General features: G+C 47.8%; 8 protein-coding genes across 8 annotated transcripts; 4 read left to right on the top strand and 4 right to left on the bottom strand.

Moving 5' to 3' along the window:
• Nucleotides 1-158: 158 nt before the first annotated feature.
• Nucleotides 159-1,897, top strand: N7479_003769 (origin of replication complex subunit 5 family protein; the record flags this gene model as incomplete). The annotated part of the gene is made up of 3 exons (XM_057251466.1): nt 159-245; nt 329-706; nt 773-1,897. 3 exons carry the CDS (start codon nt 159-161, stop codon nt 1,895-1,897), a joined length of 1,590 nt encoding a protein of 529 aa, XP_057110791.1.
• Nucleotides 1,898-2,443: 546 nt separating this feature from the next.
• N7479_003768 (uncharacterized protein) lies at nt 2,444-4,519 on the bottom strand (the record flags this gene model as incomplete). The annotated part of the gene is made up of 10 exons (XM_057251465.1): nt 2,444-2,643; nt 2,715-2,856; nt 2,940-3,340; nt 3,397-3,491; nt 3,544-3,581; nt 3,645-3,726; nt 3,782-3,812; nt 3,866-4,124; nt 4,175-4,278; nt 4,489-4,519. 10 exons carry the CDS (start codon nt 4,517-4,519, stop codon nt 2,444-2,446), a joined length of 1,383 nt encoding a protein of 460 aa, XP_057110790.1.
• Nucleotides 4,520-11,353: 6,834 nt separating this feature from the next.
• Nucleotides 11,354-15,009, top strand: N7479_003767 (plasma-membrane proton-efflux P-type ATPase; the record flags this gene model as incomplete). Its single annotated transcript, XM_057251464.1, has 4 exons — nt 11,354-12,412; nt 12,490-12,720; nt 12,788-14,900; nt 14,963-15,009. The coding sequence occupies 4 exons, from the start codon at nt 11,354-11,356 to the stop codon at nt 15,007-15,009; spliced, it is 3,450 nt and encodes a 1,149-aa protein (XP_057110789.1).
• Nucleotides 15,010-16,771: 1,762 nt separating this feature from the next.
• N7479_003766 (uncharacterized protein) lies at nt 16,772-17,851 on the bottom strand (the record flags this gene model as incomplete). The annotated part of the gene is made up of 2 exons (XM_057251463.1): nt 16,772-17,235; nt 17,308-17,851. The coding sequence occupies 2 exons, from the start codon at nt 17,849-17,851 to the stop codon at nt 16,772-16,774; spliced, it is 1,008 nt and encodes a 335-aa protein (XP_057110788.1).
• Nucleotides 17,852-19,570: 1,719 nt separating this feature from the next.
• Nucleotides 19,571-21,861, bottom strand: N7479_003765 (uncharacterized protein; the record flags this gene model as incomplete). The annotated part of the gene is made up of 9 exons (XM_057251462.1): nt 19,571-19,895; nt 19,965-20,102; nt 20,163-20,249; nt 20,322-20,405; nt 20,467-20,764; nt 20,900-20,963; nt 21,236-21,391; nt 21,473-21,575; nt 21,641-21,861. The coding sequence occupies 9 exons, from the start codon at nt 21,859-21,861 to the stop codon at nt 19,571-19,573; spliced, it is 1,476 nt and encodes a 491-aa protein (XP_057110787.1).
• Nucleotides 21,862-22,089: 228 nt separating this feature from the next.
• N7479_003764 (NAD(P)H-dependent flavin oxidoreductase) lies at nt 22,090-23,749 on the top strand (the record flags this gene model as incomplete). The annotated part of the gene is made up of 4 exons (XM_057251461.1): nt 22,090-22,132; nt 22,286-22,454; nt 22,515-23,127; nt 23,570-23,749. Coding segments are annotated over 4 exons (1,005 nt in total), but the record flags the coding sequence as incomplete, so codon positions are not given.
• Nucleotides 23,750-24,314: 565 nt separating this feature from the next.
• N7479_003763 (Crotonase core) lies at nt 24,315-25,233 on the bottom strand (the record flags this gene model as incomplete). Its single annotated transcript, XM_057251460.1, has 2 exons — nt 24,315-24,756; nt 24,830-25,233. The coding sequence occupies 2 exons, from the start codon at nt 25,231-25,233 to the stop codon at nt 24,315-24,317; spliced, it is 846 nt and encodes a 281-aa protein (XP_057110785.1).
• Nucleotides 25,234-25,873: 640 nt separating this feature from the next.
• N7479_003762 (Thiolase) lies at nt 25,874-27,779 on the top strand (the record flags this gene model as incomplete). The annotated part of the gene is made up of 8 exons (XM_057251459.1): nt 25,874-26,266; nt 26,348-26,414; nt 26,464-26,703; nt 26,752-26,898; nt 26,953-27,064; nt 27,113-27,242; nt 27,293-27,514; nt 27,561-27,779. The coding sequence occupies 8 exons, from the start codon at nt 25,874-25,876 to the stop codon at nt 27,777-27,779; spliced, it is 1,530 nt and encodes a 509-aa protein (XP_057110784.1).
• Nucleotides 27,780-27,841: the final 62 nt, after the last annotated feature.

Genomic DNA, 27,841 nt, shown 5'->3' with positions numbered 1-27,841 from the left:
TTCGTACTTTCTTCAGTTTTATCACGGCATTTAAAGCGCGACGCGTGATCACGTGCGTACTAAAGTAGCCGCCCTTCGGAGGTCCAGCAATATGCCCCAACTTGCTTCTTGCACCAATCCAACCTGCAAAGGCCCAAAATAAACCGACTGGGCCTCTCATGCTATCAACAGAGGTTGCCAGCTCATTGAGCACACAATGGCCTTGTCGTGATGTTCAGATGCGGCAGTTAGCCAGTCTTTTAAGCGTGAGTTCACTATCTGATAATATCTATTACATTCGTCAATCATCCTCGGAGAAAGTGACTGACCTCTAATGCTCTTTGAACAGCCTCACGTTCCTAGTCCTCCAACATTGGTCGTCCATGGTATATCCGCGACCTGCAAGTCGACTATCCTCCGAGCCGTCCTCGCTACCCTCGAAGTGCCATATGCCATTGTCAGAAGCTCGGAATGTATCACGGGACGACATCTCCTCACAAAAATTCTATGGAATACTCTGGAGGCACTGGACCAGAAGGAAGAATGGGAGAAATCTGGCAAGGGAAGATGCGAGCACGTCAGTGGCCTTTCAGTCTTGCTTGAGGAGTGCCTGGCAGCGAGATCCGCTGAGGACCCAGGCAAATTCGTGCTGGTGCTGGATGAGATAGACAGGCAAAGAGAGGCACCACATACTCTGCTGTCAGCATTGGCACGGCTAGGCGAGATCGTAAGTCCTGGCTTTGGACAGCTTTTACTGGGTGTAGAATGTTGCGGCTAACTCCATGATCTGTAGATTCCTTCTCTCTGTGTTGTTCTGGTTGTCAGCTCGACCCCACGGCCATTGTTCCTCCAATGTGCGGCGGTTCCACACATTAGCTTCCCTCCCTATACTCGCAGGGAGGCTATCCACATCATTCTCAGTTCGGATGCGCCGGTCGTGGATGGGTTGCCCGATGAAACCTCCTCACGTGTTTACCCATATTTTGTATCTACAGTCTACGACTCATTGGTTGGACCAACAGCAGGTTCCATACCGGACTTCCGATCCATATGTGAGAGATTGTGGTTTCGGTTTGTTGCGCCTGTGGTGAATGGCGAAACGCCCCCAGGCGGAAACAATGAGTGGGATTTCACCCGGCTGCTTGTCAAAAACAGAGCCATTTTCCGACACCAGGGCGAGTCTGCGCTGGTACATCGCATTGTACCCGATGAGACTCCTGCCACTACGAAACGGACCCCGCTGGCAAAAACCGCTTTGCCTTCGGCTCTCCCTTCCCTGCCGTATTTCTCGACCCTGATCCTCACATCCGCATATCTGGCCTCGCACACACCTCAACGACTGGACACAATCTTCTTCTCCAAATTCTCCTCATCATCCCTTTCAGCCCGGAACAAGCGTGCCCACCACCGCCGGCGTTTGAAAGTCCTCTCCCAAGCCCAGGCAGAAGATAGGCAAGCCGCGAACGACTGCCCTTCAACTCCCAACAAGAAAGGAAAGCGAACCAAAACACGTATCACAAAATCAACCCTCTCCTCCGCCTTCGCGACCTCCTCGGCCACCACGTCAGCCATTGGAGGTGGCGCAGGCATCGCTGGCCCGTCTACCATCCTCACGGCTCGTCCTTTCCCCCTAGAACGTCTCCTGGCCATCTACCATGCGATCGACCCGAACCCCCCAGCAACACCACTTCGAGTTGCAGCCGTTGCAGATCGTATCTATGCCGAACTGGCAACGCTGCGACGCCTGCGGCTTGTCGTCCCCGCTGCTAGCCATAACGGTATGGCGACTAGCAGCGGGAATACAACTGCTGATGCAGGAGATAAGTGGTGTGTCAATGTCTCCGGCGACTGGGTTGGCGAGTTGGCTAAGGGTATTGGTGTCGAAGTTGGTGAGTGGTTGGCTGGTGGTTTGGACTGATTCACCTTTACTTGAGGAGTACTGTCGGAGCTGGCTAGCCCTTGTACTGGTGATTCCTTCTTGCATTTTTCAACGGGAGTTCCTGGATTGTTGGCCCTCTAGGGCTGCATTGCATACTGGTTTTACTTGTGGTCAGGTCAATTATACCCATGTTATTATTTACTTGATCGTTTGCTATATCCGTATGGTAGTAAAATGCCTGGATATATTGTAGATTGTGGCGGTGCTACAACGCCCATGATTATCGTGCTAGAACAGTCAATTTCTACGACGTGTACATAGGAGTCGACGTACAGTATATATTTTGGAGATTCGATGTCACTAATCATTCAGTGTAACTACCACAATGCATGCTTGCATGCCTGCATACAGAGAACATTCACCCTACAGCATGAATAGACCTGCTGCGTCCGAACGCCGACCTCGCAGAAAAAAAAACACTTCAAACCAAATCGCCAAGAAACACCGAAGACCATGCGCAAAATCCCCTAACCAAAGAAGTTGAAATGACAAACAGAAACAATCAGCGCCGGAATTATGTCCTTCTTACCAGGTCCACTGCTCAACTACATCATCCGTGCCGACCAACAAAGTTGGTCCATGCGGTCCTCGCCACTCCGGAGTATCATTCCCATACTCGAATCGCACACAGCTAGGTGGTGAGGAATATTTATGCTCTGCGAGAGGCGAGGAGACCTGCAGTCCGGTTTGAAGAGAGAAGATCTGGATTTTGCAGTCCCGCGAGGCTAAAGCGAGGTGTATATTAGCATCGGACGAACTAAAAACAGATTTAATCTGATGTCCAAGGGAAACATACGATTAGCCAGCAGACCGAGCTCGGTGCTCACGTCGAAGGTTGGGAACGGAAGTGAGGTGAATCCAGGGAAAACGAGATAGGGCTTCGAGAAGTCATGATGTCTACCTGCCTCTGGCGCAAAACGGAGGTCGTACATTCGTAGCTGAGGTGGATGTGAGTGTCAGCTAACACCCGTGCCGTGTTGCATAGAGAAGAAAAGACGAAGGAGCAGACAGCACTACATACTGAGCTAGGTCCTGCTGCCACGAGCCGGTATTCATCTATCTGCTTGATTTCCATCACGGCGTCATTGTGTCGGAGGCGTGTAGCACTGCCACCACTGCGTAGGTCGTGAAGGAATATTTTGGAATTCTTCTGTCCCGCCGCAATCACGTCCGGAGACATCCATTCAACTGCATGCACACTAGTCTTGCTCGGGCTGTGCTCAGAGCGTCTTCTGCTACTCGAGGAAACAGTATTACCCTTGAATGGCTTCTTCGATAGGCTCCAATTGCTACTGGAACCCTCTAGAGTATGGAGCCCTTCTGAGGTTCCTATAGCGAAGTGGGCATTTGATCCTGTGGGCTGGGCTGCAGAGCACCAGAAGGACATCGGGTAGTGAGGTCTAATCCGAATCGGATGAGAGACTGAAAAATTTGGGTAAGCGTGGTGCTAGGGGAAGGATATACAAATGGAATCATACAGGTTGGCCAGACATAGTTGCCTCCTTCATCAGGCTCTGGGAGGAGATGGGCTGAAAGGAAGCAGTCACCTTGTGGTCCTTCGTTCATTGTTGCACTGGAGTTGTTAGCAATGAAACCTATCGAATATGATTTGTATGGAGACATACAGTAGGTATCCTGTGTGGCTCAAAGACATGGAACCTATCTAGAAGGGGTGTTAGAATATAGGTTCAATGGAAGGAAGAAATGCTGGGATGAATGTACTCACCCAGTACGGCTCTTTGAAAAGCACCCGTTCCATGGTGTGATCATATCTCCACTGTGACTCGTCAACGTCAGGGAAACAGACCCTATTCTCTGGTTAGTAATAATTGACATTCGACAGAGACAAGCCCGCCAACTTACGATACAGATGATTCATATCCGCGAGCCGATCCTTGTCATGTATGTCAGCCATATTTGGAGATAGTAAAATCCAATGAAACTCACCGGCAATCAATGTCCCAGAACGTGGGTTGCGCAAGACATGTTGAATGCTGTACGAGTTAGGCCATGGCTCGAAATGATGGAGTTCCCCACGGCGTAGTTGACTGGCCTGAATGCGAGCCTGCTGTTCTTGCCTGGCCCCGGAGGATTCAATAGCCCCAATCTCTCTTTGGATATTAATCAACGGGTGTTTCAATGACACAGCCTTTTGGATCGTCTCTTGACTCTCACGTTGTCTGAATCTTGCCTTTTTTTCACGTTCCTGTGATTGATTAGCGAATGGAATAATGCACATAAGTCCCTCTTGCTGACCGTCAGCTCAGACCGCTTTCGCTTCACAGATTGCTGTGAGTATTGTGCATTTGGAGGTGCGACATGGTTGGCCTGAATCTTGAAGTACTTCTTTTTCGCCTCGTCTGTGATACTCAATCAGTATGAGTGGACACAGGAGTTGAGGTATTGTCGCGGGGTAGTTGGCCATTGTACGCGTAGATACAACAGTAGCTCATGGGCTAGGCAATACGATACAGCTTGTGTGTATGACTGGCACACACCGGCACGCGTCTTTACGTACTGCCCTCGCGTACCCCGGCACAACGGAAGAAACACATCAAAACACGACTCACCGTAATAGTACCCTGGGATGTCTTGAGGCATGATTGCAGACGAGCCGCGAGGTTGCAAAGATAAAGATCAGCGAGAATGCACAAAGAGGAAAAAGAATCCAGCTATGTTCAAGTTATCGAAATGGTCATGAGACTTCCACTTTCGAGTGTCTAGCACAAACGAACAGCCATAGTGGATTTGACCGCCCACAGATCAACATGAACAAATACAAAAAAAGACAAGTCTATTTAATTATCATAGATGCGAGAGATGCGAGACATCTCGAATCGATTTCCACACGCAGTTAACAGTATTTCAAGGTGAAAGCTCGGGAGTGACGTGAGCTTATGTAATATCAAATGTCAGATTTATGCCTCAGGCCACAGTTTGATGTCAACTACTCCGTATGGTGGAAATGTATGGGTCCAATCAATCGTATTCAACTCTCCGTATTGCTGTATTGACTTCCTGGCAATTTATACTGTCCTGATTACATAAGAAATATTACTGCATACTTAGGATTAATAAATCCTCCGGTATCCTGGTGTATCTGCGCCGACACACCCCCTCAGCGGTCCCAGTATGCTTGCTGAGATCGCTGTATCATCTTGTAATTCCTAGTCTATAAGATGGCCTATATCAACCATGTTGAGCAGTCGCACGAAGCTCTCATGCTTTTGCCGAGTGAGCAATTTGGTGAGGCCATCAGCAACCATGCTTGCTGTAGGCACCCAGCGCACCCGTATTCGACCCTGTTGGACTTCCTGGCGGAGCCAATGGTGGTGAATATCGACATATCGAAGCTTCGTTTCAAAAGCTGTGTCCTCGCTTGTCAATAAGCTGATAGTCCTCTCGTTATCACAGTCGATTGTCAGGTGGTGTGACGGAGTAAAGGCGAGGTTTTGAAGCAATCGGCGCCACCATTGGAGCTGCTTTCCTGCCTCCGATAGGCCGAGTAGCTCTGCTTCTGTGGTTGACGTTGTCACTGTGGGTTGCTTGCTTACTTTCCAGTCAATTGGACCGCCGTATGCTTGATAGATATACCCAGCTGAGCTTTTTCTATCCGGGTGGTCTCTATACGAAGCGTCACTTGCAAACTGCACCGAGTCGGTCCCAGTATTGGCTGTTCCGTACTCAATCGCTAGGTTCCGGGTGGAGTAGAGGTAGGTGATGACTCGATCAGCTGCTTGCTGGTGCTGTGGACCGGGGTTCGTGAGAAATTGCGCGAGCTTCGCGGTCGCCTTTGCAGCGTCGGGCCTAGTGATAATGGTGGCATACCCTGCTGAGCCCACCTTTTGCTGGTATAGCAGGATTTCCTTTGGCGTTGCTACCCCCTGAAAAGGGGTCAATTCCTCAACCGGTAGTGGAGTATAGACTGGTGCCCTTTCTGTCAAGTGATATCGGGTAGCAATGCTTGTCACATAGCTATCTTGACATAACCAGAGCTTCTTTTATTGCCGGTCTCGAATGATTCGTATGTTTAGGAACCATACTGCTTCTCCATGATCGGTCAGTTCCCAGTGTGCTTCGAGATCTCGCTCTAATTGCTGTGCCTGCGCCTTTGCATTGGTATGACTGGCGATTAGGATATCATCTACATAGAAGAAAACCAGTAGTCCTTTTCCCATAAAAACGCATAGGTCTTCTAGCACTTACTGTAGACCTAGCTTGCGGAGCACGCTTGCTGCTTCTTGCTGCCAAAGTCGTGGTGAAATCCGTAGACCGTATAGCGCGCGACGTAACTTCCAGCATTTACCTAGGTTTTGAAATCCCTCAGGCATATGCGTATACGTCTCTTGGTCTAACTTGCTGTTTAGGAACGCGGTGACAGCATCTCTCTGTCTTAGGTCAAGATCAAAGGCAGCAACCAAGGCAAAAATCATCCTCGCTGTCCTTGCTGCTAGCGTAGCAGCTCTCTTTTCCTCGTAAGAGATGGTTTCAAGGTCTCCGCGCACACAGATACGGGCCTTAAGCTTCAAAAGGTACCCGTCCTGGTCAAATTTGTATAAGAACACCTATAAAAGAGGGAGAATCTGCTTCCCTCGGTCTCTTGGTTTCTTAATGACCTCAAAAGTCCCCTTTTCAGAGAGGGAGTTGATCTCCTTCCTCATCGCTGCGAGAAAACCTTCCTGAAATGGGTGGTTCATCATATCCTTCCAGTATTTTGGCGGTGGTGGGAGGTCGTCTCGGTGGCGGCGAGTGTCTGGTTTCTCAGCGTATAAGCCAGCGGCAAAAGCATAGAGTAGCGCCGGCGGTTCCACTTCTTAGGTGGTGCTTGTCGCGTAGGCGAAGTCTTTTTCCTGCCTTACTTAGCGTCTACGCCTACCACTGAGTATATTGCTGGTATCCATATCTCCGATTATCTCTCTTCTCGGAGCCAGTAGCTCTGCCTGAAGTTGCTTCTCTAGTTCGTCTTCAGTGGTTTCAAGATCCGCTTCTTCTTGCTGGATCTGGTCCCTTTGATCTCCCTCGGTATCCACCCCCTGACCAGAGCCAGTATACCTCTCTTGCTCCTGCGGTGGGGTGATTGGTAGTGGTGGTAGGGGCTGTTCAATCGGAAAGGAACCTGGTAGTGCTTGTGGTGGAGGGTCTGGGGTCGGCCAATATGACCTATCACCCACCCCCTGGACTGGGGTAGTCCCTCGTTGGTTGACTGTTATCTTTTGGACCTCTGCTTGTTGCGGAACCTCCTCTTGCTGCTGTACTTGCTGAGGCTCCTGTGCTTCCTGTAGATCCTGAGTCCTCTCTTCCATTGTACTAGTCTCCTCTTGACTAGTAATTTGGTGGTTTATCACCTATGCGACCTCCTTAACGGTGAGTTCCTGTGGTCCCGTTATAGCTGGTAGTGGGATAGGCTGATATTTCTTATAATCAGGGGTATATTTTCGTGTCTCGTCAATAACTGCATCCCTGATATGCCTCACTTTCCCACTATGTGGGAACCAGATCTTCCAGATATTCGAGGTAAGGTATCCCACCACGAAGCCAATCTCTGCACGTGGGTTCATCTTATCGGACTGTACTTGCTTCTCAATCCTGCAGTACGCCAAGCTTCTATATAACCTAATATTTGATAGGTTTATCCTCGGCGCCTGTGGTGCGACTTCCTTCCTCACTTCCTCCTATGGTACCACCCACCGATTCTCGGCGGCGATATACGTTGGTGTACGATTTAATAACCATACAGCGGCGCTTGCGAACTCCGGCCATAGCTCCTTTAGGAGGTTCCCTTCGAGGGCGAGTATACGCATCCGGGTGATAATCATTCCACCTGATCTCTCAGTATACCCATTCATCTCTGAGTGCCCTGGGGGGGAGTGATATATCAGGATACCATCGCTTGTGAGACTATACTCCGCTGCTCTGCCAGCTGCTGCTTTATTGTCGTAGTGGAAGGCCTTGATTGGCAGCTTCCACTGATTTCTTGTAAGTTGTACAAACTGGTTGATGGCCAATTGACATTCAGGTTTCACTTCGTGAGTCATGATCCAGTGGAATCTCGGTCCTTCTAGGTAGAAGTGGGATATCCAGCGGTGCTTATTGTAGGCTGGCTGCAGCTGAATTAGGTCGAAATACACCCTTCCAAAACGTCCAAAGGTACGTCCAACTTGTCGTCTTGAAATCTGCCTCGGAGCACTTCCTGTCTTACAGGTCTGATATAGAGATTCTTGCTCTGTGCTTGCTCCTCCTTTATCGTCAAGAACAACGCCGTCTACCATAGTGGCAAGCTTTGCTACGGTCCGCGGTTGAATGTGTGCTAGGCGTCGGTGCCAAATTTCAGAGGAAGCCCTTGATTCCTGTGGCTTCACTGATTTCCGTTGTGCTTACTGCACAGTATATGCTTGTTGTGGCGGAGCCTCGCCTGGCTTGTCAAAGATCCAGAGATTGAATTGATCCTATAGGTTCACACAGACGATAGGTCTATCATTTGGGTCCCGTATACAGTTTGTACGTTGGCACCAGAGGCCGCCTTTCTTCTTTAGTATCGCGTACGATACGAGACTCGTATAGAAACTTGGTGAGTATAGAGCGTCGCTTAAGGTGATCTCTATCCTTCCCTTTACCGGGTGTCTCCCTAAAAGTCTGACTTTGCCTCTCCCTAGCACCTGCGTGGTACTATCTCCGGTTGTTAGGTCAATTATATTAGGTGTGAAGTCGACGAATAGGGCTCGGTTATTGCAGACATACGCACTTAATCCGGTATCAAGAATCCACCGGTCACGGAGGGAGGGCTCGCCTGCCTTTGCCACAGAGAGCACGTGCTTGCTAATCTGTATAGCTTCACTTGGCTTGCTTCGAAAAGTGGTTGCAAAGCTGACTTGGTTAGCGGATTCGGCTGGTTTTTCCTGTGCTTGCTGAGCTTGCTGAGCTTCAGCTATCACTTTATCCACCTATTGCTTCTAAGCGTGGTCCTTTCCTAACTTCTTCTTTGCTTTCTCTAGTTTCCCTTCGTTTAGGGTATACCCTTCTGGCCGAATCGCTTCGTTTAGGAGCCAGCAAGTAGCAACTTTATGCTTCGGGTGTGAGCTACCACAAGGGCAGTGTCTCTTCTCAAACGGAAGCTTCTCTTGCTTTGTTTCCGGTTTCGCCTCTTGGTGACCTTACCAGGTCGAGAAAGCGCCTTTTGGAGGAGTGGTTGATGACACCACCTATGCTCCTATCTCGCGATTCATCGCGCGGAATGATTCAAGGAGATCTCGGGTATCGTACACCTTCTTTTCCATCACTATTTCCTGGTATTTGCCTTGCCACCATATAGGTAGAACTTCTTTCACGGCGTGCAGGAAGTCCCTATTGGTATCTCCGTCCTTGATACCAAGACTAACCGCTTGCTCCCTTAGCGAGTTCCACTTTTGGAGCCACTTGTCGATGTCTCCAGTCGGCTTCTGCATTGCAAACACTTTCTAACTCATTCGGATTTCCTCCTTATACGCGGTCGATCGAGCGAACCGAGACTTCAGATACACAAGTCTATCATACGGTGTACGATATATGATCAGTGCGAGGTGGTGTACTGGGTCAAGATAGGTGAGGATATATTCATTTACATCACTCAGTCCCTTTGCTTGCTTCTCCCATCGAGTATAGCTCATTTTATACACGTCTGCTTGGTCTCTCCATTTCCTTCGATCTGTTTCGGTGCCCTCTTCAGGATATTCTGGTTGTACCGGTTCCTTTAGAGTATCAGGTCGTTCAGTTGACGGGGTATCCGGGTTGCAGTGATCCCAGACATTTTTTTGCATTGCGTATAGCTGCACCTTCGCAAACCAGGTGAGCCATTGCGGTGCATCCTTCAGTTTATCGCCCTTCATGGCGGAGAGAATCGATGCTGTTTCCATTGCTGGATGCTGTGTTGTTTTGATGTGAAACAAGGGATGACTTTCTGCGGAGTGGCTTCGTGGAGGTTTATAAGACAGTTTCTAGCAAGTTGCTAGGTACTATATGCCGATATAGTAGTCTTATTCAGTGCGAACCGGGCTTATAACTGTCAACTACTCCGTATGGTGGAAATGTATGGGTCCAATCAATCGTATTCAACTCTCCGTATTGCTGTATTGACTTCCTGGCAATTTATACTGTCCTGATTACATAAGAAATATTACTGCATACTTAGGATTAATAAATCCTCCGGTATCCTGGTGTATCTGCGCCGACATTTGATATCTCGTCCGGGGCCGCGGCGGCGACGTAAGCGCGACCATCTTTTGTTTTTGTTTTTGTTTTGAATTTGCATTTGAGTTTGAAATTCATACTCTGCATTATAATTTCCTGCATTCATATCGTTATCAGAATGATCGCGCTTTCCAATTGCACCGGATACCACGGAATACCGCGGAGCGAATAGTCAAAACATGTATCTTCACGCAAGTCGGACTCAATTCAACATTTGAAGAACTGAATATCACTTGCGACCCCAATTTGATTGTAAGCCATGTCGCTGAATTTTCTCGTCTAGGCCGCGGCGTGTTTGACAGGCGACGCAACGTCTGTTGCGTCCTCACTTGACAAATCCAGATCATTTTCAGGCTCTGATACGCCGGTATGCCTACCTGGGTATCAGAAGATCCAGAGACTTCAAATTTCCCAGGCTCCGATGGCCTTATATGCTCTGGATTGCATCATGAGCAACACCGCTCCAGGGCTGTCACTCTTTGACCCCAGGCCGCGGAACGCGTGATCATGATACGACCATTGTCGCACCGTAGCCTGGCAACTCAAGTTCCAGGCTCCGATAACCTGGTATATCTCTCCAAACTGTGCGATTGGCCGATATCGCGAGTGTCATTGCTGCGGCTTCATTGAATCCCTATAGATGAGCCAACTGTACACAGTATTGGCTCGTTCTCTATAGGCCGAGAAACGACAGTGAATATCGGACAAAGCGCAGGCAGGCGTAGTCAGGCGTCTGCAATGAAACAAGTGCTGTCGGTCTTGGTTGGCGCCTACCTGGCGCCGGTCGTCGTCGTCGTCGTCGTCGTCGACGTCGAGGGTCGCTCCTTCGCCTTGACTCTCGGCGTCTCGGCGCTCCCTTCTCTTCTTCTCTTTTTTTTCTTCCAACACTCCCAACATCTGTATCAACTCTCCTCTTTCCATCACATCTTGCCATCATCTCATTTCAACCCTGAGCATCCATTAATAACATCTTTTAGGTAAGTGTGTTTCTGGGTTATGGTTCTTTCTTCCAACTGTTGATAGTTGGTCATGTTTGCCCGAACGGCAGGGTCATCCCTTGTGCCTTCCTGTCCATCTTTCATCCAATTTTATTGTATCAGATCAATGATGTATCCGCTCATTCCTCTTGCATGAACATCCTTTTGTTTGACAGCTCGAAAGTTTGACAGTTTGCTAATATCCTTCAGTTTTTTCTGCCGCCGTTTCGCCATCATGGCCAGACCCAAGTCTGACCTGATGGATGAACGAAACGTGCCGCTTAGGAGTCATCCGCCTGACAAATCTCTGACTCAAGACGGCGCTGAAGAGGAAGGTTCACGTTCCATTAATCTTCCGCCGCATCAAGATCTGCTTCAAAGCGAGAAACCCAGCCGTTCCCAGGAACGCAACCGGTCTCTCAGCCCTTTCAAGCGGCAAGAAGATTCTGAACTGCCACCCATCCAGGCCAGTAGCTCGACACCGTTCATTCCCAAGTCGTCAACTGGCCCGTTGGATAATCCGGACTCCGCTTTCAGTAGAGAGCGGCGTTTCCTGTCCAAGCTGCTTGACACATTCCATTCGAACAAAGCCGCCATTTCTGGAGAGGAAAGCCATGCCGACAGCTTTACGGACCAAGATCGTTTTCAAGAAGAAAGGGACAAGGCTGTATATGAAAAATTCCGCGACAGCCTGAACAGCAGCCTGGAGGACGATCCTTACAATGAACCGGAAAATCAAAGTGAACAATGCGACAGCTTGATAGCCGAGCAAAAGGATCAAGTCAGACTGTTTCGTTCCAGTTTGCTTGCTGGTACCAAGGCTCAGGAAGATCGACTTGGCCGTTCCCGTTCCCGACGGACTGCGGCGCTCTCTGAAGATCTTCAAGTTGCCCCCAACATAGCTTCCGGATCTGACACGCGCACTTCCATTATCAGCGAGAACAAATATTCTATGCTTGATGTTCAAGAAAATGACGAATTTTCTCTTCCCGACACTTTGAAGCCCCTTACCTCTTTCCAGGAAGAGAGTGAAGAATCTCTGGACTGCCTCATTGATGAACTGGAAGCTGAAGATGGAAAGGAACCTGACGTAGATGCAATCACTCTCCGAGCTGGGGAAATTCGTCCATTCCCTCCTGCTCTGCTGGAAACCGACGTCAAAGAGGGCCTCAACGACGCAGAGGTGGCCATGCGCCGCAAGAAGTATGGCTGGAATAGTATGGAGGAACAGAAACGGAACCATCTCATCAAGTTCCTTGCCTTTTTCAATGGCCCAGTCCAGTGGGTTATGGAGGTAAGCAAGACTATTCATCTTTGACCACTATAGTGTGGTTGGAAAATCATATGCTCACAATCTTTTCTCAATTCCAGGTTGCAATCTTGCTCGCCGGCGGCTTGCAAGATTGGATAGATTTCGGAATCATCTGTGCTTTGCTCCTATTGAATGCCGTGGTCGGATTTGCCCAGGAATACCAGGCCGGCAACATTGTCGAGAGCCTCAAGAAAACTCTTGCCCTGAGAGCACTGGTCGTTCGCAACGGGTCCATCGTGGAGATAAATGCTGAAGAGGTCGTGCTGGGCGATATCATCCACGTGGAAGATGTGAGTTCATGGCAATTCGAGAAGTAAAAAAACGAAAGAAAGACGTTGATACTAATATTCCTTATAGGGCACAATCATTGCGGCAGATGGCAGACTTGTAGGCGACGGCGCCTACCTTCAGGTCGATCAGTCTGGAATCACAGGGGAATCGCTCGCCGTGGATAAACACGAAGGTGATCCTCTATTTGCTTCGTCGGCTGTCAAGCGTGGGACTGCGATTATGATTGTGACTGCCACTGGTGATCATACCTTTGTCGGAAATGCAGCGGTCCTAGTTAATAAGGCTGGCAATACCAGTGGCCACTTCACTCGAGTCCTGCGTGAAATGGCACATATTCTTCTGATCCTGGTGGTTTTCACTCTGCTGGTCGTGTGGATCAGCAGCTATTACCGCTCGAATCCGATTGTCCAGATCCTTGAATTCACGCTGGCAATCACTGTGGTCGGAGTTCCCGTCGGTCTTCCCGTGGTTGTTACCACAACAATGGCCGTTGGCGCATCTTATCTGGCTAACCACCAGGCCATTGTGCAAAGGCTCTCAGCTATCGAGTCGCTGGCTGGAGTGGAAATCCTCTGTTCAGACAAAACGGGGACACTCACTCGTAACAGACTGACATTGGGAGAACCATACGTAGTCCCTGGCATGAGTGCAGAAGAGCTTATGCTGACTGCCTGTCTTGCAGCAACTCGAAAGAAGGGTGGCATAGATGCCATTGACAAGGTATTCCTCAAGGGTCTCCGCCAGTATCCGTGGGCCAAATCTCAGATCATCTCGTACAAGACTCTTGAGTTCACTCCATTCGATCCGGTGTCAAAGAAAGTTACCGCATACGTACAGGCTCTGGATGGGGAGAAGGTCATCTGTGTGAAAGGAGCTCCTATGACCATCCTGAGAACCGTGGAGAAGGAAACCAACCTGTGCGAGCCTTTCTTTGCTGAATATGAGGCAAAAGTCACCGAGTTTGCCAATCGAGGATTCCGTGCACTCGGGGTTGCCCGCAAGCGCCAAGGACGACCATGGGAGATTCTGGGAATCATGCCATGCTTGGATCCACCTCGCCATGATACTGCTAAGACAATTTCTGAAGCTCAGGGCCTGGGACTCTCTATCAAGATGCTCACCGGAGATGCAGTGGCTATCGCACGCGAAACGGCACGTCGGCTCGGTCTCGGAACCAACATTTACAACGCTGAACGACTTGGTGTCACTGGCGCCGGCTCTATGTCTGGCTCGGAGGTGAATGATTTTGTTGAGGCCGCTGACGGCTTCGCAGAAGTGTATCCCCAGCACAAGTACAGTGTTGTTGAGATTCTCCAGCGCCGAGGATATCTGGTTGCAATGACAGGCGACGGCGTGAACGACGCTGCTTCGTTGAAGAAGGCAGACACCGGAATTGCGGTCGAGGGTGCATCCGATGCGGCCCGCTCTGCTGCTGACATTGTCTTCTTGGCACCTGGCCTGTCCGCCATTATCGAGGCAATCAAGATCGCTCGCCGTATTTTCCATCGCATGTACTCGTATGTGGTGTTCCGAATTGCACTGTCCATTCACCTGGAGCTCTTCTTCGGACTGTGGATTATGATCAAGAACGAGACGCTCGACCTCCGCCTGGTTGTCCTTCTCGCCATCTTTGCCGACGTTGCTACCCTAGCCATTGCTTATGACAATGCCAATTATTCTCAATCTCCTGTGAAGTGGAACCAGCCAAGACTCTGGGGAGAATCGGTTGTCTTAGGGTTCATTCTGGCAGTCGGTACCTGGGTGACGCTGGGCACCATCCTGTTGCAAGGCGAAGATGGAGGTGTTATCGAAGGATGGGGCTCACGAGATGGGGTCTTGTTCCTGGAGATTGCTCTGACCCAGAGCTGGTTGATTCTGATAACTCGTATCAACGGATCGGGATCGGGATCGGGATCGTTCTGGGCCAATCTCCCATCGTTTTACCTTATCGCCGCCGTGGTTTCTGTCAATATGACTGCAACCTTGATGGCTGCATTCGGTGCCTTCGCTCAAGCCACATCCTGGCTAACTATCCTTCGCGTGTGGATTCTTTCCTTCGGTGTGACATGTGTGAACGCACTGGCTTACATCGTGATGCACAATTCGCAACGGTTTGACAACCTCATGCACGGCAAAGGTCCTCGAAAGAGGGACAGAGAACGCTCCTGGGAAGACTTCGGTAAGTTAGCAGAGGCTCAATTCTTTCTTATATCTTTGAGACGGAAAACTAACGCATCGTAGGTCTTGACATGCAGCGGATGGCGAAACAGCATGAGAAGAGCAGCTAGGGGTGGTTCCAAAGCCCCCGGTGCTACAATGAATGGGGATGAAATAGGGATGATGAATGCGGAAATGGCATTAATCGATGCATCTTAATGGTTTCATGATATTGAGGAGGAAAGATGGATGCATAACGGACGATGTCTTGTTTCTCATAAGAGACCATGCCCAAGCGCGAGGTCTCGGGAGATCTGACCTCTACGTTACATTCTCTATTATTATCCGGCGCTGAACTGTGATTTACAGACAGGCCTTAATTCTTATCAGATTTTATTGATTCTTTTCTTCCTATTGTATAGTCTCTGCTAAAGCTTTTGATACAGTCACAATCTTGGAATGGTGCTTGCGGCGATGAGAACACCTCGAAGCCTACATACACATTACCGAAGGAATTGGCATCTTCAACCTTGGAACAATCGAAGAGTCTCCGCGGCCTTGCTAGGCAGCGCAGGCGCGTTATATGAATATCCATATTTTGCGGGTATCGCCTCGAGTATTGGATATACTCAACAGCCACGGAAAAATTCGTCCCAGGCAACGATGAAGCCAAATCCAGATATAGCAAGCACTTTTCCAGGTATGGTTCTTTCACAAATATGGAACGTCCCAAAGCTTATGTGGCACGCGGAAAGTGAATGATTCGAAACGGGGATGCAATCTGGGCAGTCCTTTATAGCTATAGGTTGTATGATTCTTGCGGCGAGTGGTGCGAAATGAATACGACTGCGTTTAACGAACACTCCAGGAGGTACGACATTAGTTACTAATTATATGCAGCTAACATGACTAGTACTACTTCCATCCATATCTAGGTATGTAACCTACAAGACCACCCGCGGATGTGTACCTGCATATTTATCCTGGGACCGCAGCCTAGTCACCTTCACAGCCCTTAGGCATCGAATAATCGCCCCAGGTAGACCAATTGCAGATTACCCAAGTGCCTGGCAACTCTTCCAGAATCTTTCAGCGTTGCCCTAAAAGGACGCTGCCAACCTAAATATGGTCTCTGCGTGGCCTACCAAGATCGCACTGGAATGCCATGTGCATCTTTGAACGATAAATAGGTATGTCTAAAAGGATGGATTGGGAAATCCTTGGCTGATGCCTGAATATTTATTCTCAAATGTCTCCATTCCCTTTCTACCGAAACGACTTATCATCTGCTGACTAGAGGAATTTGAACAATGGGTCTATCATGGACTTTATCGAATGTGACGGAATTAGTCACACAAGTATTGGCAACCCTGTTACTGACGTTCATAAATGGACATACTATGTAGAAGATATTTGAAGTTGCTGGTCTTTAGATGCCTAGCCGATATGTAAGATGACTTACAATGATTAACCACAAAACAGAGTAGTGAATATCTGTTGGAACTAATATGATAATCAATTGGTTTTGGTGTTAGTCGTCACACAATTTGGAGTTTTTAATTGGATGGTTCTGTTTCAAACTTATTGAGAAGAATGTTCTAGAACAGTGGCCGTTTGGTCTTGGCTATCGGGATGAGCTGTGCGCTCCCGTCCACATCGGAGTTAGGGTTATATATTAATACATAATTCTAAGCAGAAAGGTCCCTTTGAGCATCAACCCCAAGACTTAGCTCTTATAACCCTCCAAGAAACATACGCTTTGGGACACTCTTCAACCCCAGTTCAAATACTCCCTTCATACAAGAAAAGAGCCAAATTTCAAGCTTAACTTTAAAAAGACTGAACAAAATATTCATACATTATGCAGCTGTCCTAAATGCCTATACAAATGAGTCAAAGTTCCCTTTCAACAGCACCAACAACCGGGACCCCCGATTTCACAGTGGCCATGCCAGAGTTGCCCTCCCCCTCCGCACTATCTACGCTCTGGCTTTGATATTGACGATGGTTTACCGATATATCATCCATAATATTGAACTCTTTTGCCTCGGTGTCAGCTTCTCTCTGGAAACCCTTCTGTCGGAGGTACATCCGCCAGAAGACAAGACTGCCATGAATCTGGGCCGCGGAGAACGCCACATGCAGGACTGGCGTGACAACCTTGAAAGCGAGTCGCCACCTGTCCCACGTGCTTGCAAACAACCACATCGTCACTACCGTTTCGGCGACTGTCCCCATTGCAGTTGAGAAACAGGAGATGAGGAAGACCCTGCTGAGGAATTGATGCCGTGTGGGGAAGGTACGGTAGAGGATTATCGCGACGTGGGGGAATAACTCGAAAACGGCGTCGAATGCGCCTAAAGCCCAATTTCATTAGTATTATTTTGGGGTTTTCTTTTCGCTGCAGGACCAGATCCCTGGATACTTACCCCAGACAGTACACAGGACAAACTCGATGTACGCATCGGGTTCCCGTAGCGGTCGAAGACTGATCGCTATGGCCGCTTGCCCAATGAAGATTGTCCCGATGTGATGCATCACGGCCACGGGCGACAACTTGACGCGATAGATGAGCTCGAAAATGTATATACCAATCAACATCTGGGATACAACAACTAGGATATCTCCCAGTGTCACCACCGAGCCTTTGACGAAGGGTGTGCTGAATGATGGTCCTTTGCAGAAAGCGACACTGACAAAGGGGTATGCGGCAACAATCAAAATGATTAATTTGGTGACTCCCGCGATATGGTGGTTTATGAAGCCGCGACGGTTTAGTTCACTCATATCTGTATAGACGGAGCCATATAGACGACGGATGAGGAATCCTTCGAGGATGTAGTAGCGAACGAGGAAGAATACGACCAACACGATGGAGATAATCAAGGCTGAAAATGGGGCCAGAGTTGAGATTGGCCCGAGATCTTTTGTACCCAGTGGAACTGAGTGAGGGTGTCGTGCGAGAAGCTCCATCGTGGTATATTTGATAAGCGAATGTATTTGAAAAGAGATGAGGGAGAAGTGATAGGATTCGATAATGAGTGATGATCTATCTCAGCAAAGTAAAGAATGAAAGACGAAGCTTGTGATGTGCGTTTCTTTGCGACATACGTTGGCCACCGTCGGTTGTAGGGGAGAAACGGGGGAAGGAGTGGTGGAAAGAGCAGTGAAGATCGGGTAGGGTAACTACTTCAGGGCCCCGTGTAGACAAAGTCGACTCCACATAGAAACTGCACCGGGCTAATATGCCAATGGAAATTCGAGTATAGACTCAGCCCCATAGAACATACGAAGTTACACTAAGCTCACTCTTTGCCTTTCGAGGCAACAGATTTTTTTTTGTCTTACATTGGAACAAATTCTACACAATGGGATCTCAACTATACATTAGATTTAAAACAATACAAGAGTCTCTTGTCTCTTTAAGTCAATTCATGAAAATCCAATCGAACCCTTTTTATTTACAAAAAAGCCAAGCTTTGCGTGGACGGCAGCAAAAGCTTATGTAGTGGATACTAATGATTCTAGATGATTGGCTGTGATTCTCCATGTCCGTGACTACTATGGAGTAGCATCGGTTGCAATATCCTCTTATTTAGGCAACAGGATAGATAATAGGGCTGCCTGCCCAACCCTGAATGTACTTCATATATAATATGGCTATATTTACCAGATCGGAAATAAGTGGAAATTAGGTTGCCTGGAACCTTTCTGGGGGAAAAGTCAATTGACGATTCTAAAATTATCGTCTACAACATACGGAGTACTAATATTATAACTTCTTTCCTAGTAAATGTAACTCATGCTATCATTCATGTCATGACTTTCACTTAAGCAACTACAAAGGCACCACTTGCGACTCTAGAGGTAGGACCCTTGGATTTCGATCATGGCCCCGTAGCTAGGGTCCCAGTCAGACTGGACTTTCAAGGCTCTCAAGGTCATGCCCACGTGCATACACTGAATATCAACTAACCTCATTAGCCTTAGTCTCAGTCATAACAGATGAGGGATAATACGAGAAAATAAACCTTAAATGTGTAAGGCTTGGAACAATTCTTTTTTATATTCAAATTGTACGAAATGTGACTTGAAAGGATGTACCGAAAAGCAATATTCGAGAAGAAATCTAACTGGCTCTGCGGATATTCAAAAAAGGAAGAGGACAACATCAGTGCACATGGTAAGATATGGTTGAACAGGTCCGGGTTCTATAACAGTCCAACGTACTTTGTAGGATTCACCCCACCTCTACAGTGGATCTATTAGCATCAAGATTTCCGTATTTCATGCAAGTTGATTCAATTACATATAAATGATGACATGTTGATATTAAATTATCCTCAGACATAAAAACTAGATACATATGGTATATGAGATTGCCATGGAATAATATATTTCATGTCAAAGCTTCATATCTATGGCAGTATCATAGATTATACTGCGGTGGAGAAATGGATCAGTGATACCTTACAAGTCAAATACACAGAGCCGCGACTGATTAGGAGGTGATATGATCATTTTGACCTTTTTCAGAATGGGAGAGTGAATATTTATATGGTAGCATGTTGTAAAGATCGCCCAAAGTGATCTAACTGAATGATTAGTCGGGTCACCGTTGATTATGCGTTATAATCTGCGAGTAGGCCTTATGCATAAAGTTATTGAGGCCCAAAACAAACTGCAATATCTTTACATCTTGTTTTCCCTCTTTGCCACTAGCTTAATGGGGAGTTGCCCACGCATCAGCTTGCCCGTCGGGTTTCTCGGCAGCTCATCAATGTGGTGCAGACCACCTCGAAGCTTCTTGTATGTTGCTACTTGACCCTCGAACCAAGCGTGAATTTCATCGAGAAGAGCCTGACGCTCATTCTCCGGAACTGAAGCAATGAGAGTCACGTAGCCAATTGGCCAATCTGTTTGGCGACTCTCATCAAAGTAGCCACAAACTGCTGCTTCTAGTACTTTGGGATGGGCGCTAAAAATGCCTTCGAGCTCTGAAGGAGCAACTTGGTTACTGTTCAAGATATGTGTTAGCGTAAATTGATCCTTCCCATTAGGAAATTGGAAAGATGGAAATCTTTACTCTTGGACTTTGATCAACTCCTTTTGGCGTTCATGGAACCAGAGAAACCCATCTGCATCCATAGAGAGAACGTCTCCAGTTCGAAGCCAGTCATTGTGGAAGGATTCATTTGTTGCTTCGGTATTGTTTCGGTATCCCCTATGGATTGTCAGTCATGCTCCCATATTGAGTTCAGGGCGATTGATAGGCATTTCTCACATGAAAACTGTTGGCGCTTTGGTCAGTACCTCGCCTGGAGTACCCGGCTCAACATCTTGAAGCTTTTCGTCGACAATGCGAATTTTCCTTCAAAACCTCATATTAGAATTGATAGGTTCATTCTCAAAAAGGGGTAATGATTCGGAAAACACAACTTACACCCCAGAGAGTAAACGGCTGACGCTGCCCACTTTCTCAATCGACTTGTTGTGAGGAAGTTTACAGATGATTGTCTCGCTCATTCTAGTTCCAATAGCGTTAGGTGATTGCCATCATCTTTGTGTGAGGGATTAGATATACATACCCGTACGTTTGCACGAAACATACGCCTTTGAGTAACTCCTGCATTTTTCGTACAACTTCCGGCTGGAGGGTAGCACCAGCACTGAGTATGTATTTAATACTGCTCAAGTCCAGTTCCTTCACAAGTGGATGCTGGGCAAACGCAACAGCAACACTCGGAACAACCTTCAGTGTCGTAGCCTTCACCTTTGCACATGCTTTGATGTAACTAGGAAGGGTGAAATTTCTCATTGCAGCAACGTAGGAACCCATGTAAGCGGGGAACAAAACGGCGCCCAAGGCACCGATCATATGTGGGACTAATAAAAAACAGTATCATGTCAGATGAGTTGGATATTGGGAGAAACAGGGGGACTCTTTTCAAAATGGTCCAGGCAGCTACCCAGCTGAAGCAGTACCATCCGTAAAGATTATGATCTTCATTGGATACTCACATGGTGCAAAGAAAACCTCGCGAGCGTCACAATTGTTGAGCCAGGCATCGGTGGTTTGGCTTGCCTATAAATGTGCGATGATATTGTGATGACTGAGGATAGCGGCCTTCGGATTTCCGGTCGTGCCAGAGCTGAATAGGATGAGACAAGGATATTTGCGGTTATCCTGCCCAGACAAATCGAACGGGGGGAGAGGCGTCAATTCGGAAGCTTGATCGATGTATGAACTTGTGAACTATGGAAAAGGAAATCACGAAGTCAGCAAACATTGCTTTTGCAACAGAGTGGAGTGAGATATTAAAAGCAGGGAGGTAGAACAAGTGTTCATTAACATACAGATCCATCGCGGTCCCCCAATTCCACAATTTGGGGCATGAATGGAGGGCCCTGTTTCATTTGTAGAGCCTCTTTTACCCGCCCAGTAAATTCAGCCTCACAAGCAATGATGGTCGGCTCAATAGTAGCTATCGCATGAGCAAGCTCTGCACCTGACTAGGCGGTGTTCACTCCATTATAGCATGTCCAGTTAGTTTTCTCGAATGCTGTTACCAAAGTCTCTGGAAGTAGACTTACCCAACAACCCCACCCATCCACATAACAGTTACCACGGGGGGTTGGGTCTTCAGCGATGCAGCCATGATGATCATGTTGAGAACTACTAACAAAAAAGAGAAATCTAGGAATTTAGGATGTTATGGGGAATACGTCATATCAGCTTTTCCCCACACTTTGTATACTCACCCGGCTGCAGAGCCGTACCGGTTCACTAAAGCAGCAGCGCCGACGGCAGCTTGAGCTCGAAGACCACCATATGTCAACTTCTTGTAAGGAAAGCCCAAATCCTCGAGAATGGGATTGTCTGCTGCAACCATGTCGGGATTGTACTGAGTCAAAAACTGATGAACAGACAATCCATCTGGTACCGGGGTATCAGGAAGCGTTAAATGAAAGATTAGTTCCATGTTTGAGGAGATTCGAGACCTTTGTGACGAAAGAAAATCGTTCGAGGAGGATGGATTTGAAGCTAGGAGCTTGAATGCTGGGTTTTCAACAAGTACTGGGCGTGAGAAGATTTTTGAGACCTTGTATCTCTCCAACTTTGCCTGAACTTCATGAAATGGTCAGCTATAGAAAGCGTTTAAATAACCGGAAAGCATAATCTTATGAAGATATACTACATAATTCTAGTTAGGCACTGGTCGGGTATCGTGTCCAGTTTGGAGCTCGGTCCGAGTAATTCAACATTGCTGATTTCACAGGTGGAGATATCATTATCTATCACTTACATAGATTTATGCAGCAAAGATACATGTATTTTTAAAACAGTGCCATGACAAGTTCACCTCAACTCCTTGGTGCCTCGGAGGAGTTGAGGTGAACTTGTAGCATCTGTCACTAATGCTGGAGGCTTGGGAGTTATTGGTGGCGTTCATTATACCCCTGAGGCTCTCCGTGAGGCCCTGGTAGATCTCAAAAACGACCTTGTTGATAAAAATGCGCCATTTGGCGTATATTTACTCATTCCCAAAGTAGGAGGTGCCGCAAGAAAGACCAAGTATGATTCTCACTCCACGGCGACTGATAATATGACAGCTAGCTAATATTTGACTTTCAGTCATGATTACTCACACGGAAAGCTCGACGAGCTTATTGAAATCATCATCGAAAGTGGAGCCAAGTTGTTTGTATCTGCAGTTGGATTGCCACCCAAACATGTCGTCAAAAGGTTTCACAAGGGTGGCGTTCTTTACATGAACATGGTGGGACACCCAGTTCACGCTCAGAAGGCAATCGAAAATGGCGCAGATCTGATTTGCGCCCAAGGAGGGGAGGGAGGTGGCCACACTGGTGACATTCCTACCGTGATCCTGATTCCAGCAATAGCCGAAGCAATTAAAGGCCAACGCAGCGCATTCACGGGCAAGGATGTTGTCTTAATTGTGGCTAGAGGTCTCTTCAACGGCCAGTCACTTGCTGCCTCCCTAATGCTTGGAGCATCGGAGGTCTGGATTGGAACTCGCTTCATTCTCGCGAAGGAGTCTGGCGCTTCAGCTTACCACCAAAAGATGCTGCAGGAGACAGGCTTTGACGACATTATTCGGACAATTATCTTTAGCGGGCGAACTATGCATGTCCGTGCCACGCCCTATATTCGTCGTTGGGAGCGAAGCCGTAGGCAGGAGTTGCTTGATCTTCAAAGCCAGGCATTTTGCTCGCCAGGTCACCAGGTCACCAGGTCGTGGTAATAACTGGTAAGCATTTATCAGTAATTACTAGTAGTTAGTAGTAAATAATAGGGATTCCCGAAGAGGTCAATTTCATGTGATAATTTCGACAGATGTACCTTTTAGCTGACCAGGTCACCAGGTCATCCCTGGGTCCTTTCCCAGATTCTACGTCCAAAATCCCCTGGTTATTACTAGTAGCCCAGTAATCACTAGGAACTACTAGAAAATAGTGGAATCGTATTTCTTTTTCTGACCTGGTGAGCTGCTCACCAGGTCAGACAATTTTATCCCCTCCCAAAACCCTCCTATGGTAGCCCCTATAAGCTACCATCAACTACTCGTAATTACTGGTAAATGCTTACCAGTTATTACCACGACCTGGTGACCTGGTGACCTGGCGAGCTCCCTATTCCTTCAAAGCCGGGGCGTTATCGCAAACCAGAATGATCTTGACACTAAGCAGGATGATAATGAGATACTTGAGAATGCTCATCCTGTCATTATGGGCAAGGTGGCAGCTGTGGTCAACGAAATCCTGCCCGCAAAGGATATTGTTGAGGGTATGGCGGAAGAAGCCTGTGAGCACCTGGAAAGTGGACATGCCATGAGGAGCAAGCTTTGAGGGAGGAATGTGGGCTATGTTCTATTTGAATTGAAAACATATATATTCAGAGGCTTTTAGCAGATTGCCAGATTTAGTCTCGAGTTTGGCTTCTCCGGCATGTTTGTACGCTGCGAGGCCTGATCGATCAATACACACTTACCACAATTACTTACCATCCGCGTCCTAGAATATAAACCGGTAGCAAATTCACGGTCTAGTATACCGCGATTAGTCGATAATGACAGGTTATCACAAATACGGCGGATTGATACTAACAGGCCGCGACATGCCAATGTTTCACAATATATATCCAATTCACAGGGTTTGAAAATGAATTTGACAAAAATTTGAATAACTACATAGACATTACTGTGGTAATTGGCTTTAAATTTCGACACAAAGAGAGCAAGTAGTAAAAGGCATAGACAAGGTAATAAAGTGAAGGGCATAATGGAAAAAATGCGGTAGGTTCTAATTTGCAGCTCCCTAGCTACGAAATCTACACACTACTGATGCAATCGGGCATATTGGTTGTAACTCCCAGATTCTTCCCACATCTAGGACAACAAACTGAAGAGATTGTTCAAATTTTAGACTCTGCCCATTGTGGTTGAACCTTCTTTGCAAATGCTTCCACGCCAATCTTAAAATTCTCCCCTTTGAGTACCTGGTCCACATACGCCTCACGAACTCGTGAGGTCGCGTGTTGGATACTCGATGTCTCCCATGCCTGCCTCAAGCCCTGTCGCGTGACCAAAATGGCGTCCGGAGAAAATTCAGTGATCCGCTTTGCAATGGCCAAAGTCTCCTCCAACAGAGACTCAGGCGTCTTGGAGATTCTGTTTATCAAGCGAAGGCTCAGAGCTTCTTGCGCGGGTAGGCGACGGCAGGTCAACGCCAACTCGGTGGCAATTTGCATACCACACACTCGTGCAAGGCGTGGCAGACCGCCGGCTGCGGCAAATAACCCAACTCCTGCTTCCGGAAGACCAAACTCGGCTGTGGGTGAGGCAACGACGATATCGCTAGATCAAACATTATATATTAGTATCAAATAGCATACGCCCAAGGCACATTGAAAGAATGGCCCAGACTGACCAATTGAGACAAATCTCGAATCCTCCGCCAAGGGCGAACCCGTTCACGGCGGCCAACACGGGCTTTAAGCCTTTCCTCTGGCTCAGTCCTGCGAATCCAGTGGGTGGGTGCATATAAACTGCTTTCTGGGCTGGAGAAATGTGTTGAGCCTGTTTCGAGTTCTGTTCCTGCAAATCTTGGCCCGCGCAGAAAGCCTTGTTCCCTGCGCCGGTGATTACGGCAACAAGCAGGGATGGCTCATGGTCAAACCAAGTAAAAAGCTCAAGGGCTTCCCAATGGGCGTCTGATGGTAGGGAATTTCGCTGCTTCTCACGGTTGATGGTGACCAGAAGTGTCCGGGGTTGAGGAAAGGATACAGTATAGTGCTTTACCACGGGGGGTTGGGTCTTCAACGATGCAGCCATGATGATTATGTTGAGAACTACTCACAAAAAAAAGTGAAATTTAGGAATTTAGGATGCTATGGGGAATACGTCATATCAACTTTTCCCCACACGTTGTATACCTTCCTTCACGGTGGACTTTGGTGAGGAGTATCGACCAACAATGTACCGCGGCCCTCGGTCTTTAGTGTGCCAAGACCACCACATTCACCTAGAATTAGATGCAGATTAATGCATTTATCAAGGCATGAATGCTAGAATCATAGGAAATGCAGGTGTCAGCTTTTGATTTTGCAGTCTCAACTTACTACTAGCCAAGGCGCACCGGTGGGTACTATCCGTTATGTCGGCTTCTGGGGTTAGGAACCCATCAAGGTCTTGACCCGGCATTAAACCTACAATTGTTGGGATCCGACATCAATAATGATATGTGAACCATCCTCGTTATGCTCACGCGGTCTTGGTTAGTGGCGATTGACTGTCCAATCAAATCCATCACCGAGGTTATTCGGCAAGTATTTGGGCCTGGGCTTGAGGAGATACTGAGCCAGTAGCGGCTATAGTATAGCCATATCACGACGATGGTAATCCCAGAGAGTTAATATCCTTGGACCTTATTTCTCACTCAATCATTGGGATAATCATCTGCGCTAATTCGAGAATGTCGCGCGCCGCCGATTTGACCCCCGTGGTCATCGGAGTCGGAGACATCAAGAACAACTCCTTGAAGCCCGAGCATGCCTATGAGCCACTCGAGCTTATGCTGCAATCCATTAACGCTGCCATAGATGACAGCTCAGCGGCGAGAACAAAGATACTTTCGGCCATTGATAGCATTGATGTCATTGCTAACTGGACCTGGCCATATCCTAACGTTGCAGATCTTTTGGCCGAGAAGCTCGGAGTGAAACTGGTGCACAAGCATGAAAGTGGGCACGGAGGAAATGCGCCTGCGAAATTGTTTGATGAGGCTGCTAGACGGGTATCGAAGGGCGAATCCCGTCTTGCTGTTGTGACTGGTGGTGAAGCGCTTGCAACCTGTTCGTTTGCTCCTGTATTTTGATTTGGTGTTCTGGGAAGAGGAAGATCTTAATGAAAGAAAAATATAGTGGCTGCATTAACTGCATCAAAGCAGTCCCCTCCTAAGAATTGGACTGAAATAAGCGACCATTCTTCTATATGGGAACGGTCACAGCGTGATGGTTCGTTTAACTCGAAGACAAAATAGGGGAGATTGCTGACTCGCATCAGATCTCGGAACACTGCATTCTATCGGACTTCCTATTCAAGTGTATCCCCTGTACGAAGCAGGACTTCGAGCCCATCGCAAACAGAGTTATGCCGAAAATCATCAGGAGTCGGCAGAGCTGTATGCCAACTTTGCTCAGATTGCGGAGAAGAATCCCGTCTCGTGGAACTATGGCAAGCCTGCTGCAACAGTCCATTCCATTGCCACAATAACGAAGAATAACAGAATAATTTGTTCCCCATGTAGGTCAAACTGTTGATATACCACAGGGTAGCATTAAGAATCCCCAGATCCCCTCTTGATGAACGCCTTCAACAATGTCAATCTGGCGGCTACGTGTATTTTGACTTCAGTGGAAGTTGCGCGTGATTTGGGAGTTCCAGAATCTCGCTGGATCTACCCCCTTGGAGGTGCAGGAACCAGCGACACCAGCAATTGTACGTGCATCACTCGTCTTCTTCATTTAGTGGAACTAACAAAGATGCACGCAGTCTGGGAACGCACCGACTTTCACTCCAGTCCAAGTATCTCAAACTCGCTCGATGAAGCTCTTAGAATATCTGGTTTGATTAAAGAGGACATCGACATTTATGACTTCTACTCGTATGCCTCCTTCCCGCGATTGCACCGTTCTACTGCTAACTTGTGAAGCTGCTTCCCTATCGTCCCCAAACTGGCCGCTCTACACCTCAATCTCCCTATCACCAGAAGAAACTGCCCCCTGACAGTACTTGGTGGGTTGACCTCCTTTGGCGGCGCAGGAAACAACTATTCTCTCCATGTACGACTCCCAGTTCGCCAAATGATATGCTTCTGACCAATTCAAAATAGGCCATAGCCCAAGTCGTTCGCGATCTACGCGCTCGCCGCGGTATACACGGACTCGTTCTCGCCAATGGTGGCGTTCTGTCCTACCATCACGCCGTGTGTCTCTCGGTTCGGCCACGCGCAGGTCGATCTTCGTACCCATCGCAAGCCCCTCTTCCAGAGTACTCGCGCGATATTACCTCACCACCGATTGCAGTTAAAGCAAATGGTCGCGCAATTATCGAGGTATGCGTATCTGAATCATTGAAGCGGCCCAGACTAACAAGTGCAGACGTACACGGTTGAGTTCCAGCGCAACGGTTCTCCTGGACAGGCATATGTGATAGGCCGGTTGGAGAACGGGGAGCGCTTCATAGCGAATGCTGCCAATGCTTCGACCCTGAAACAACTGTCTAGCAACACGGTTGAGCAAATCGGTTGTACTGGTTGGGTTGAGAACGACGCGAAATCATCGAAGAACCTGTTTTCGTTTGATCATTCACATGTCTAGTTCGTCTTATGTACAACCCCCTTGTTGTTTCAGCCAGAGGGAATGCTTTTGAGAATCACGAT

The sequence above is a fragment of the Penicillium vulpinum genome, assembly GCF_028829585.1.
Source record: "Penicillium vulpinum strain IBT 29486 chromosome Unknown utg000002l_segment0_segment0, whole genome shotgun sequence".
Lineage (NCBI taxonomy): Eukaryota > Fungi > Ascomycota > Eurotiomycetes > Eurotiales > Aspergillaceae > Penicillium > Penicillium vulpinum.
This window is presented reverse-complemented; position numbering and strand designations above follow the sequence as displayed.